Raw genomic sequence first — 14,834 nt, 5'->3', positions numbered from 1 at the left:
TTTACAACCTTCTGCAGCTTCTTTCAGTCCTGTGCAGTAGCTCCTCCATATCAGACAGTGATGCAGCCTGCTAAAATGTTCTCCATGGTACAACTATAGAAGTTTATGAGTGTATTTGTTGACAATGCCACATCGCTTCAAACTCCTAATAAAGTATAGCCGCTGTCTTGCCTTCTTTATGACTAAATCAATATGTTGGGATCAGGTTAGATCCTCAGAGATCTTCACACCCAAGAATTTGAAGCTGCTCACTGTCTCTACTTCTGATCCCTCTGAGGACTGGTATGTGCTTCTTCATCTTGCCCTTTCTGAAGTCCACAATCAGCTCTTTCGTCTCACTGACGTTGAGTGCCAGGTTGTTGCTGTGGCACCATTCCATTAGTTGGCATATCTCACTCCTGTACACCCTCTTGTCACCACCTGAGATTCTACCAACAATGGTTGTATCATCAGCAGATTTGTAGATGGTGTTTGAGTTATGCCTAGCCACACAGTCATATGTATACAGAGAGTAGAGCAGTGGGCTAAGCACACACCCCTGAGGTGCGCCAGTGTGGTCTTCCGGTTAGGAAGGCAAGGATCCAATTGCAGAGGGAGGTACAGAGGCCCAGGTTCTGCAACTTCTCAATCAGGGTTGTGGGAATGTTGGTATTAAATGCTGAGCTATAGTCGATGAACAGCATCCTGACGTAGGTGTTTGTGTTGTCCGGGTGGTCTAAGGTCATGTGAAGAGCCATTGAAGTTGCATCTGCCGTTAACCTATTGTGGCAATAGGCAAATTGCAATGGGTCCAGGTCCTTGCTGAGGCAGGAGTTCAGTCTAGTCATAACCAACCTCTCAAAGCATTTCATCACTGTTGATGTGAGTGCTACCTGGCGATAGTTATTAAGGCAGCCCACGTTATTCTTGTTAGGCACTGGTATAATTGTTGCCTTTTTGAAGCAAGTGGGAAGTTCTGCCCGTAGCAGTGAGAGGTTGAAAATATCCTTGAATACTCCCGGTAGTTGGTTGGCCCAGGTTTTCAGAGCTTTACCAGGTACTCTATCAGGACCTTCTGCCTTGCGGGGGTTCACTGTCTTTAAAGACAGTCTAACATCAGCCTCTGAGACTGAGATCACAGGGTCATCAGGTGAGGCAGGGATCTTCACAGCTGTAGTTGTGTTCTCCCTTAAAGCGTGCACAGAAGATGTTGCGTTCATCTGGTAGTGAAGCATCGCTGCCATTCATACTATTGGGTTTCACTTTGTAGGAAGTAATGTCTTGCAGACCTTGCCAGAGTTGCCGTGCATCTGATTTCGCTTTCAATCTCGTTCGAAATTGTCTCTTTGCCCTTGAAATAGCCCTTCGCAAATCATTCCTGGTTTTCTGGTACAGGCCTGGGTTGCCAGACTTGAATGCCACAGATCTAGCCTTCAGCAGACGATGTACCTCTTGGTTCATCCACGGCTTTTGGTTTGGGAATGTACAGTAAGTCTTTGTCGGCACACACTCATCCATACAGGTTTCAATAAGTCAGTAACAACTGCAGCATATTCAGCCAGAATCAAAGATGAATCCCTGAATACAGTCCAGTCCACTGATTCAAAGCAGTCCTGTAGGCACTCTTGTGCTTCCCTCGTCCAAACCTTCTTGGTCCTCACTGCTGGTGCTGCAGTCTTCAGTCTCTGCCTATATTCGGGGAGTAGAAGTACAGCTAGGTGATTAGACTTCCCAAAGTGAGGGCGTGGAATAGCACGGTAGGCATTCTTGATGGTGGTGTAGCAATGGTCCAGTGTGTTGTTTCCTCTGGTATTGCAAGTGATCTGTTGATGGTAATATGCTTAGTGATTTTTTTTCGGACTTTCCTTGTTAAAATCTCCCAAAACAATGGTGAAGGCGTTAGGGTGCGCTGTTTCGTGCATGCTGATCCCATTGCTCAGATCGCCTAGAGCCTGCTTGACATTGGCCTGAGATGGAATGTAAACTGCGACCAGAATGACCCCAGAGAACTCCTGTGGTAGGTAAAAAGGACGACATTTTACTGCTAGATATTCCAGGTCTGGTGAGCAGAATTGGGACAGCACTGATATATTTGTGCACCAAAAAGAGTTGATCATGAGGCATACTGCCCCACCTCTGCTTTTGAGAGACTCTATAGGTCTAGTCTGATGGTGTATAGTAATCCCGTCAATCTAAATCGCTGCATGCATTACAGAAGGGGTTAACCAGGATTCCATGAAACAAAGGACACACGCAGTCCTTACGTCCCTCTGATTCAACATCCTGGCTCTGAGATCATCGATTTTATTCACCAGAGACTGCACGTTCACCAGCAAGATAGTTGGTATAGATAGTTTAATACCCCGTTTCCTTAAGTGCACTTGTAAACCTGATGTACGCCCGAGGTTTACTTCGTGGGCACTTCTGACCACAGACTGTTGTTTCCATCGGTTTTAAGCAAGTGATAATTTGTTTAAACTCATTAAGACATCTTTGTTGACTGTACTGACCTTGGAAGCAGTTGTGCTTTTTAGCTGTAACAGGCTGAAACCGGAATATTTAATTGTATTCATTGAGAGTACTGCTGCTGCTTGTGTCGCACATAGGGATTGCTGGGCGGCATGCCTCAAAGGGACGGAAGGCTCTATTCTGCACTGTATCTCAATAAATTTTAAAAAATTGAAGAGATTCAACTGTTGACTTACTGAATTTGTTTTGAGGTTCACGGTTTGCAAGCTCCAATATCATAACATTTTTATTGCCTTTCGAGTTGAACAAGCATTTAGGTATTTTTCATATACGTCTACATCATCATTTTGAGAATGGCTTGGTTAGAATCATCAGTTGCATCTTTCTGACTCATGAATTGGCTGATTACATATCCGCTGTATCTCTGTTTTACATTTGCATAGGATTATCCTCACCTGGATCAGTTTCCAATCATTTGTTCTTAATCAGAGCATCAAGAGTAACGATTTCCACTTTCCATTTTTGCAGCATTATCTCTGCTGATGTTCTCCAGGAATTTAAATTTGGTTGTTGTTCTTGTCTAAGTACATCTGCAAGGTCACAGAGCAGAGAAGGGACCAGAGGGAGTGAGAGTTATCTGAAGTTAGAAAATGTGATATTCATACCATTGGCTTGCTTGTAGATGACCTAGGCGGAATATAGCTGCTATTCTTCTACATTATGTTCAACTTCACTCTTACGGTGGAGAAGGTTGAGGATTGTCAAGTTGATGTGGAAATGGGAAGGCATTTGAAATAGTATCCAACCAAGAGTTTGAAATAGTATCCAACCAAGAGGTCAGGATGGCCATTGAAAAACAATCATCACTTGGTCTCACCATTGGTCACATCAAGAACACCGAATGCAGTAGATAAAGTTGGTGGAGTTGTATGTAAATCTTTGTCTGACCTGGAAGGGGTGTTTAGGTCCCTGGTTGGTGATGAGTGAGGAAATAGAGTTAAGTATTGCACCTCCTATGGTTGCAGGAGAATGTACCAATGGACAGGAAGGGATGGCTGGATAGAGATGAGCAAACCAGAGAGTCAAGAAGAGAGTTGAAAGCCAAAGCAGAAAAGGGTGGGGAAGGCAAAGATGTGATTGTGACAGGATCCCATTGCAGCTGGCAGAAATGATGAAGCACGATATGTTGAACATGAAGGCTGGTGGGTTGAAAAATGAGGACCCAGCAAATTTTCTCTGTACAGTCTTGGTGGAGGTTGTATAAGTGCAGATGGTGGGGAATTGGAGAAAATATGTGTGATGGCTCTAACAGCCTCAGAGACATGAGACATGTTTCATGAAGAAGGAAGTTCTTTAGATATCCTGGAACAGAAAGCCTCATCTTGAGAAAAGATGTGTTAGAGACCAAAACAAAATGAGACGGAGAAATGTAAAATGTAGACTGGTTGTACACACGTAGCCTCACTTTGTGCAACATGTTTCCTTGGATTAAATTTCAAGATCACTTCATTCATTATGAGATTAGGACACCTTAAGGGAAAAAGAAACTACATAAAACAAATCTATCCATTACAAAAACAAAGTGCTGGGGTTGGGAGATGGGAGGAAAGCAGATCAGACAATATTAGTGGAAACTGAAACAATCAGCATTTCGTGTTTGTGAACCTTTGACTATCTGATATATTTCAAAAGCTCTGGCCAACCTCAATAGGTTGTGTACATTTCGTCACAGGAAGGATATATTGACATTGGAAGAATTGTTGCTAGGAATGATAACATGGAGAGAGTTAAATTATGAAGGCAAATTGCAAGGACTGGTTCAAGATTGACTGTAATTTATTGAATTGTGGCAACACAGCTGATGGAACAAAATTATTTCTGTGGGCATAAAATTAGAGCTAAGATTGATTTCTGAAATCTTCATGCACATGTAAATTAATGAATTATTCCTCCCATTCACTTGAAAATTTCAGAGATTAACATTTTTATTTGGCAATTTCATCATAGTAGCCATGTACAAGTTGCTCTGGGATCATCTTTGTTAACAATCTGTCAAATGAATGCATGTTAAATTAATAAATACCTAAGGAGTATCTCTGTAGGTATTTATAAATCAAAAATCCCTATTGCATTTAATAGAGAAGAGTGAACGAGAAGATGACAGATCCACCCCAGGTTCTAAATGCCCAGCTTATTTTCAGCCTCTGCAGTACATATGACTTGTGTGTTTGGGAGACCCAGTGGCTGCTGTAGAGCAGTAGACAATTTCTTCTAGAAACTCAGTTTGTAGTCATGTTTCTGACATGAACTGTTCGTGTTGTGAACCCTGCCATAACCTATGGAGAACCTGTATTTGTAAATACACTTTGTCAGAAAAAATTTTGTGTGAATGCAGTAAAGTTAATAATGACATTTTAAATGTGAAAATAGCAACATATGAAATAAAACGGAAAGCCATCGGTTTGGTTATACAAGCAATAAAAGTACACTTGTGAATGTCACAATAATTTCATAAGCTTTAAGTTAGTTATACCATACCCTTAAACTTGATTGAAGCAAGGAAAAAAATTGATCTGATTTTTAAAATGCTTGCAAAATGAGGTTATTGACCATGTCTTAAAACCATGTTAGCAAACCAAGGACTTAAAGAATGATATTTACCACAGGATATACTGAAAGCAAAGAGAAAAATATAATAGGTGTAAAATAATCTGAAATAAAAAGTCAGTGGTTAGACAGCCTCAGCAAAAGAGCAAAAATTATTCTTTTTTCATGTGACCAAACTATTTTAGTGTTTCATCATAAATGTACTTACATTTGTTTCTAAGTTATCTGTGAATTTGTGTTACACAATTTGGAGTAAATCAAATAGGAATTTCAAATTAAATAATTTTGAGTCTTAAAGTAGCTTAAATAACTCAGTTTTCAATACCAATTTGACATTCTCAAAATGCCAATAAATTTGACATTATTTTTTGATATTTCTTAACGTTATTATATATGTTTATCATTTGAAACAAGTTCTGTTTGTCATGTAATTTTGCTTGTCATGTCATTTGTAATTGAAAAGAATGGATTTTTTCAACTAGTCATTGATATGTGTGCTGGTTTTGGTTGATTGTTATCATTGCTCCAGATCTACTGTTTCCACACCAACGCAAATATTTGGATTTAATCATGAAAGCCTTGAAGTCACTTGTTCGTCTGGGCCTATATCGGCACTGGAATATTCACTCATATATTTGTGCATAAGAACATGCAAATTAGGAGTTAGTAGTAGGCCACTAGAATCCTCACAGTATCTCCAATGTTCTGACTGTCTGACTGATTTATGGTAACCTCAGCTGTATATGCCCATCCACCTGTGATAACTTGCTATTCAAGATTTTATATATAAGATATACCATATATGTCTATTAATTACCAGGCCATGCTACTAAGACTGCTTTTTATACCTGTGCTCTTCAGTGGGCCTCAGATGGAGCCCATTAGGGCATAAAGAGTTCCCTAAGGATTGTGCAGCACAGAAATTCTACCTCCCATATCCGTTCCAGCCTTTTAGTCCATTTGCACTAATCCCATTTTCCTACATTATATTCGTGTTCTTCTATGACCTGCTGATTTAAGCCATGTCTAAATGCTTCTTAAATATAGGTGATTATATCTGACTCTGCTATTACCTCTGGCAGCGAGTTCCAGGTAGTAAGTGCACTCTCTTCCCCTAAAATACCTTCTTCTTAGACTGTTGTTTCAGATAACTCTACCACTAGGAAAAGAAAGATCCTGACTATCTACCCTACTTTGTCTGGCAGGGTGGAGATGCATCTTTACCAAAGGAGATGTAAGACACTCTTTCCCTCCACCAGCCTGCAGGTCACCCTTGGGCAAGGTGTAGCACTTGCTTAGCTCCCCTGATCAGGGTCACATGAAGTCATGGGAATGGGTGGTGAATGGTCATATGAACAGCTGGTGCATATAACAATTCCTGGTAATGTGACCACTGATGCCAAGTAGTCTCTGAAGAGTATTGATAATGACTGGGGTCACCCATCTTGTAAAGATACTGCCCAGAAGAAGGTAATGGCAAACCACTTCTGTAGAAAAATTTGCCAAGACCAGTCATGTCATGGGACCATGATTGCCTAAGTCATATGACATGGCACATAATGATGATGATGACCCTATCTATACCTCCTTATAATTTCAGATATCTTTCAGGTTACCCCTCACTGCAGGGAAAACAAACACAGCTTATCTAATCTTTTATCAGTCTGGGCAACATCCTGGGAATCTCCTCTGCAGTCTCTGCAGCACAACCTCATCCCTTCCTATAGTCTGGCAGACTGAACTGTACACAATATTCCCACATGCAATCTAAGCAACATTTTGTAAAGTTGCAACTTGTCACAACTTTTATGTTCTCTGTTCCTACCTATGAAGGCATCTTCATTTTTTCTACACTACCACATCTACCAGTGTTACCACTTTCAGCTACCTATGGATTTAAACCCCAAGGTCCTTCTTTTCATTTACATTCCTTCATTTATTCTGTGTCCAACCTCCATTTAACTTCCCACAATGCATCATGTAACACTTGTTGAGACCAAATTCCATTTGCTGATGATCTTGCCAACTGAGAATTCTATCCATTGAAATTATACCAGCTTAAACAAGGCTCAAGCATAGCCGTCCCTATTCAAATAAATTGGAGAAATCAGAAAGTAACATGCACGATTTTTTCATTTATTAAAGTAGATTTTAATGTTTGTGTTAACATGAACAATTATGTATTAATTGCATTATGCATCAATTTTGCATGTAAAATGTGAGTAGAAACTTGTTAACTGTTTTTGTTTTTAAAAAGCTCTGAACTTTGCTAACTAGTAGTAAATGTCAAAGACATTCCTGTTAGTAATGCCAGTTTTGATAACGTGAGTCTAGGGACAGGGCTTACCAGCTGTCAAATCCCTTCTGAGAGTGAAGCCAAATACTTGTCTGAAGACAGACTCTATACTCTTGAGGTTTTGGGACAGAGGCTTTCAGCAGAAGGGTACATCAGAGGCTAAAACAATGCAATTATTGCAGTTCAGGAGCAGCTAGCCAGCAATTTTATCTGTTCCAAATAGTTAATCTTTCAAAAACAGAACTTAAATCTATTTGGTGTTCTATTTCTCTGCAAGAACTACCTTTTATATGAGATGTTTCCAACAGCAACAAGATGTGATTGCTAGCCTTACACTGTTTTGTGTTTTATATTTCAAGTAGTGTACTTGTTCTTTTCCCTTCACCTACACATGTGATCACAGGTGTTCCATTTTACTTGGCCAAGAATTGATTCAAATTCAGACCTGGTGTCATGTTATTAAAGAGTAGTAATTTCCTGGTTTATTCTCCAGAATTCATTGTCTGTTTAGTCCAAAATAATAAAAATGTCAATATATTGTGGAAATATTTTTTGAAGTTTATTATTACTCTTCATTAAGAATGAATTTTAAAATCATTTTAATATGGTAAAATAATCTGAATTTTACAAAGCTTAAATAACATCTATATGTATTAGTGTTTTGTCTGGAGAAACTCCAGTGGCATTAGTAACCTTGCCTTCACTTAAAGGTTGTGATCTATTCTTTTTCCTGAGAACAGATTGGAACATACTATGCAAAAGTACACCAAAACTCTTCTAAATTTAGAAAGTGTTTGACATAGCAGATGAGTTTGGTCAGCTCAACTGATTGTGATTCTACATGTATGCAGCTGGTCAGTCTATTCTGCTGATGATTCAGAGTTATTTTATCCAGGGATAAAGTATGTATAGAGGTTTGGTGGTCCTAAAGCTTAATATTGACAACATTCTACTTTGTATTTAAACTTCGAAGGTATATGGTTTTGATGAGTGAAGAAGGTAGCATTAGAAAAGGTAAATTTTATCTGTTTACAGATACATTCTAATGTATGTTAATATTTCTTTAATTGTAGATGTTCCAGCCTGGTTAAAAAGTCTGCGTCTGCATAAATATGCAGGTTTATTCTCCAAACTCACGTATGAAGAAATGATGGCACTCACGGAAGTTCAACTGGAAGCACGGGTATGTTCTTCAACATTAATCATCACTTATCCGCAGATGATTTATCTGTAAATGCTTATGTTTGGTTAAATTTTCCCATCATTTGTTCCATTTGTTCATTCTTGGGATGACTATTCCCTTTCTTTTTTGCATTATTTATTTATTTGGTAATTTACAGTAATTTTATGTTTTTGCACTGTACCGCTGCCATGAAACAACAAAGTTCACTTCATATAAGACAATGACAATAAACCAGAACCTGATCTTCTAAAGCCAATATTATTAATCCCTCTCCAATTGATCTTGCATTGATATTGGAACAATGTTGTCTGAAATCATTCTAGTATAGGTAGTGAAGATACTTTGCCACTTTTATTAATTAGTAGTTCTTGATTTACAATTCAATAATGATTAAGGAAGAATGACGTATTTCTAAGTCAGGATTTAAGAGACTTGAGAAGGAAATGTGATGAGGTGGAATTGCCAGGTGGTTGCTGATCTTGTTTAATGTTCTCATCTGCAAAAGGTCCCTGATGTACTAAACATCAAACAAAATTATGTGCTTGAATTTCCGAAGTATGGCTTAAGCCAATAATATGGTTGCAGATGAGACTACCGCTTTTAATACTAAAGGAAAAACATGCACTACCATTTATTATGTGGAAGTTTTCAAATTGTTTTATCTTAGTATATTATGATCACTGCAATCTGCAGCCTGAAACTTCCCTTTGGGAGGTATGTGTTTGAACCGTCTAAGTGTTCTGGCATTTGAACCGTTTAAGTGTTCTGTGGTCTCCTGAAGGATTTGGCAAACTGGACTCTCAAGAATGCATAGAGTGCCACAGCAGCCATTACTGGAGTATATATTGGGCCAGAATGAATCAGCGGGGCCCAGGGCCAGAGAGCAAAAACGAACGGATGTTTAGTTGATTTAAGTGCCAAGTAAGATTAAAGTAATTAAAGCTTCAAGGGCAGAGGATAAACCGGTGTTCAGCTCACCTCTCCATGTCAGCCATTATCCCCCACCTGACACTGTCCCATTTGCCTGGATTTGACCGACCTACCATGAGGCATGCAGTGCAGGAGTCTTGGTCCGTGCCGCCAGTTTCAAGAGCAATTGTTGCCCTGTGGTCTGGGCCATCTTCACTCACCTCAGTGCTGAATGGACTCCGCAATTATGGTCTGCAGCCATTGGGCTCCTATACTGGCTTCACTCACCTCAGTACTATACAGAATCTGCAGCTGTGGCATTACTTACCTCTGTGACTGTGGCCTCACTCTCGGGGACTGTGTGGTTCATGTTTTGTGTATTACTTGTTTACTTTGTTATTATTTGCACAATTTGTTTTTGTTTCATGCATTGGATGTTTGTTACTCCTGGTTGTGTGGGTTTTTTATGGATTCTGTTGTTTTCTTTGTTTTGTGGTTGCCTGCAAGAAGATGAATCTCAAGGTTGTATGTGGTATACATGTTTTGATTAATTTACTTATGAACATCTTTGATTTTTTTTTCAATAATTGAGGCCAAATTATGGATCAGATCATTGCTTATTTTGCCTTTTGGTTCAATTGTGGATTCATTGTCATTTCAGATTTGACCTCAAAATCTGAGCTGATGTGAAGAATCCATTATCAGAAATGATATCTGTCTTGTGAAATTTTTAACTAGTTGTTTATCAGTTGAAATTCAGGGCAATCCTATGGCATCATTTAAAGGACAGCAAAATTCTGTTGGCATAATGTTCTTTGGTTCCTTATCTACCAGTTCCAATATGTCAGTGCTTCAAATTATTTCTAAGCATGCAAATTTCTATGCATTAATTTTTTTTAATATCAGTGTGATTCTCCTATTTATCTTGAACCTGAAACAGTTTGAATTCTATTTACCCAACAAGGAAAAAAGGGGTGTATAAAGGAAGTATTATGCTTCAGTTGAATTGTGGATTTACCTTTGCCAGTGTTTTCCAGTCATACCTGATAATACCAGCATGTTTTCATTACTTAGAGGGCGACTGAGCATTGTTACGTACCCCGTAACTGGGTTGCCAAACCAGCAGAAATGGATCACTCAGTTGGAGTCTGGATTACTAGAACTAAGAAAGTTTTATTAAAGAAACAAGCAACACAGTAATCGAAAGGGTAATAAATGCAACAGTTCAGCAATAATAAACACACGTGCACAGAATTAAGATAACAGCATCAATCAAGCTCTATCGTTGTCTAGGGATAAATGACCAATTTCAAAGTGACACAAAGTTCAGTCCAATTTAGTAGTGCAGTTCGTAGTAATCGTTGCCATGGCGATGGACAACGTGGGGCGGGGGAGAGAGAGAGAGAACGGGAACGACTGATCATTCAGACACGGCTTCCACTGACAGACCGGCGATATGGCTCACAAGCAGCTTTTGGGCAGGTCCTTGGTGATGTCACCTGAGGTCACCGACTGTGACCCCTCCTCCAGATGCGGTCGATCCTCTGCAGTGAACCCAGCACCCAAGCAAGGGCGGACACACACTGGGTTCCCGCTGATCGTACCTTTCCACCCTGTGCGTTGTCCGGTACTTTCCACCGACTCGTGAGAGGCGCACCGCTTCCAGGGTCTCGTTACCTCGGGTGTCGTGTGTGTCTTGCCTTAGCGAACCTGTCCCTTTTTATCCCCCTGCTGGGGTATCGCCTGTCCATCACTTCAAACAGTTCAAGGTTCAAAGGGGGAGCCGCTCCAGACAGCTCTCTCTCTCCCGTCCCTTCATTACACATCTCCAGATGCTGTTTCATTGTGTTCCTTATCTCTCTCTTGAAGACAGGTGGCAGACCAACTGCTGATCACACAGGACAGCTAACATCTTATCTATGTGTATTCTCGTCACACTTCCCCCCTTTTAAGGACTTTTACCGGGAGGTAAAAATTACAAACATGAATACATTATTTGATACACGCACAAATATACATCTTTATCAGCTATTTGGCTAACACAGCGAGTTTGAAGTTGTCAGCACCTTGACAGACAGTCATCACATTTTCTGTTCCTTTTACATGTGTTATTAATAATCCCTTAGACCAGGCTCCAACTCAGCAAACTTCATAGTGGCCAAAAACACTGATGAATTTCGATCAATGTAACCTCTCATTTGGTTTTGTCCCGGACCACAATAACAAGGGTCGTCCCATTCCGACTCAGTTTTCTCTCGCAAGGGCTTAGTAGGAGGTGGAGGGGTAGTGACCGCAGAGTTATTGCAAAACTTCCTACAGTACCCCACCATCTCCAAGAGCCTTCTGAGGGCCCTCTTGTCTGTCGGGGTTGGGATGTCAGAGATAGCCTGCACTGTAGCTTGCATCGCTGCCAGCTGCCCCTGTGTCACCACAATTCCCAGGTAAGTGACCCTCGTGTGGCCGAATTCATTTTTTTTCAAGGTTCACTATCAAGCTGGCTTCAGACAGCCGTATTAAATTGCCAATACACACCTCTGTGTTCATCAGCCCTTTAGTCACTGAATTACTCGTTATATATGGATGTTGTTTGATAGGCTGCCCTATTGCAACAGACATCACCCAATGTCCCAGTTCTTTGCATCGCCTCGGGACAATCAAGCACACAGGTGCGAGTCGTTTAATTACTTCTGCTAAAGATTCGCTTTGTACGGGGATTAAGGGAGAGACCTTATCAGTAGACTTGGCCAAAACAATAGCCTTCTCCCAACTGATCGATCCCATACTAGTCTTTTCAAAATGGTTTTTTCCTCTTATCAGGGGGCCCCTAGCTTCATTGATTTCCACGCTAACACCGACTAGGTTTGTTAGCATATCAAAAGCCTGTGACCGTCTCAGTTCGTGTCGGTCATGATCAATAACATCCTTCCCCCTGGGCAGCCGGTAAACCTCTTTCATGATTCCACCAACTGTTTCCTCCAGCACCGCAAAATGTCCACCGGGGGGTACCTCGTGGGCCATGTTAAAAACCTCATCCCCATAACTCTTTTGCACCACCCCCCACTCCTCATCTGCGGGTACTGTACTTGATTTCCCTTTTCTCCTTAGCACTTCCTCCTCCACACAATAGCCTACTAGTTCCCTTGTTAAAGCTGTGTCAGAGAGAGCTGTCTCTGCCGAAACCATCAGCCCCTCGTCTCGCTCCTGCGTCTGCACAAATTCTTTCCTGGCTACTGCTATGTCTGTCCCAGCTCCCTCACTGCCTCTTGTCTCACTACACTCTTTCTTTCCATTTTCTACCCTCTTCTCGTACAAGGTTGGCAGAAACGTGTCAGCTAAATTTACTACCGCGGTCCCGTGATGAACCTGTGAGTCCAGGGGTGGGGCCTCAATGCTGGCAGGCTGACCTGTCAATCTCACAACTGGGAACACGATTCCCCCGGCGATGTCATTACCGAGCAAGACTTCCACGCCTTTCATCGGTAATTCGGACCTCACCCCGATCGTGACTAGTCCAGAGACCAGGTTGCTTTGTAAGTGTATCTGGTGCAAAGGGACTGACTCTGTCCCTTCCCCAACACCTTTGACCTCTACCTCCCCAGTCTGGGTCTCTGGGCTAAACTCTAATACACTCTTCAGTATTAGTGACTGACACGCTCCCGTGTCTCTCCAGATCCGCACTGGAACTGGTTTTAACCCCTCCTTAATTGACACCAATCCGGCCGAGATAAACCTCTCGTGCCCTTCCTGAACTTTTTCAGACCTGTCCTTCCCTAGCGGTTCGCTTAACAGCTCGATACAGCCATTCAAAATCGCTGTTTTTCCTTTTCCCGTCTCCTTCTTTGGGGCAAAGCGCCTGGACGCAAAGTGTCCGACTTTCCCGCAATTATAACAGGCGATCCCAGGAGACTTCCTACCAGACTGCTCCCGGTCTACCTTATCCTTTTCACTAGTCCCCGGCTTACTTTCTGACTTTTCCGGCGGACTCTCCCCGCTGTCCTGACTACCCTTCTGGTAGCCTTTACTTGGGGCAACCTTCATTTTATGCGTCAACGCATACTTATCCGCTAACTTAGCAGTTGCGGCTAACGTGGCTGCCTCTTTCTCATCGAAGTAGGGTCTCATACCCTCAGGGACACAACCTTTAAACTGCTCAATCAGGATCAGCTGTAGCAGTCTGTCATAATCCCCCTCTACCCCCTTCGAGGCGCACCAACGCTCACAATATGTCTGCATCTCACGGGCAAACTCCAAATACGTGCGGTCCCACTGCTTCCTCGCATTCTGGAACCTCTGCCGGTATGCCTCCGGGACCAACTCATAAATCCTGAGGATGGCCTCTTTTACCACCTCATACCTCTGGGCATCTTCCGCGGACAAAGCGGAGTAAGCTTCTTGGGCTTTCCCTTTCAGTACACTCTGAAGTAAGACAACCCACTTATCCCTCGGCCAGTCCTGACTTATAGCCACTTTTTCGAAGTGGAGAAAGTACCGATCCACGTCGGTATCGTCAAATGGGGGAACCAGCCTAACCTCCTGGGTCGCCCGGAACCTTCCACCTTGGTTCGGCACGAGCCCCTGCTCTGCCCTTAACCTTAACTTCTCCAATTCGAATTCCCTTTCCCTCTGTTTCTCCTCTCTCTCCAACTGTCTGTCCCTCTCTTTCTCTTCTCTCTCCAACTGTCTTTCTCTCTCTTGTCTTTCTACCTCTCTCTCCTTCTCTTCTCGCTCCAACTGTCGTACCCGGAACTTGTGCTCGAGTCTCAGTTTTTCAAGCTGTACCTGTACCGCGTCTCCTGCAGGTTTTTCAATAGACACCACTCCCAGCTCGCCTTGGGGAAACACACCCTTAGATACATAGTGCTCTACGATAGCTCTGTGTATCTCCTCTCTCCTCATTGTCGACTTCACCTTAGCAAGATTCAACCGTTTGGCCACAGCTACCAATTCCGATTTCCTGGCATCCTCTAGTGCCTCCAAGGTCGGCGCCTTTATAAATTTCTCAGCCTCCATTTCTGCTGTTTGTCTTTTCTTTCTTTCGGGAATTTTAACCCAACCAATTTACTCCGTCCCAAATTTAGCGTTCAAAATCCCGGACGAGCCCCCACTTATGTTACGTACCCCGTAACTGGGTTGCCAAACCAGCAGAAATGGATCATTCAGTTGGAGTCTGGATTACTAGAACTAAGAAAGTTTTATTAAAGAAACAAGCAACACAGTAATCGAAAGGATAATAAATGCAACAGTTCAGCAATGATAAACACACATGTGCACAGAATTAAGATAACAGCATCAATCAAGCTCTATGGTTGTCTAGGGATAAATGACCAATTTCAAAGTGACACAAAGTTCAGTCCAATTTAGTAGTGCAGTTCGTAGTAATCGTTGCCATGG

At 41.8% G+C, this 14,834-nt stretch overlaps 1 protein-coding gene across 6 annotated transcripts in view; it reads left to right on the top strand.

Moving 5' to 3' along the window:
* The window catches only part of samd4a (sterile alpha motif domain containing 4A), a 174,188-nt gene that overhangs the window by 100,031 nt on the left and 59,323 nt on the right, over positions 1 to 14,834 (top strand). For all 6 annotated transcript variants that reach the window (XM_072268648.1, XM_072268617.1, XM_072268626.1 and 3 more), the window contains one exon: positions 8,425 to 8,534. In XM_072268648.1, the coding sequence (XP_072124749.1) occupies positions 8,425 to 8,534 (110 nt within the window). The remainder of the gene's footprint in view (positions 1 to 8,424; positions 8,535 to 14,834) is intronic.

This window comes from Mobula birostris, chromosome 1 (assembly GCF_030028105.1).
Source record: "Mobula birostris isolate sMobBir1 chromosome 1, sMobBir1.hap1, whole genome shotgun sequence".
In the NCBI taxonomy this organism is placed as follows: domain Eukaryota; kingdom Metazoa; phylum Chordata; class Chondrichthyes; order Myliobatiformes; family Myliobatidae; genus Mobula; species Mobula birostris.
The sequence above is the reverse complement of the archived record's forward strand: the minus strand, read 5'-3'. Positions and strand labels throughout refer to the sequence as shown.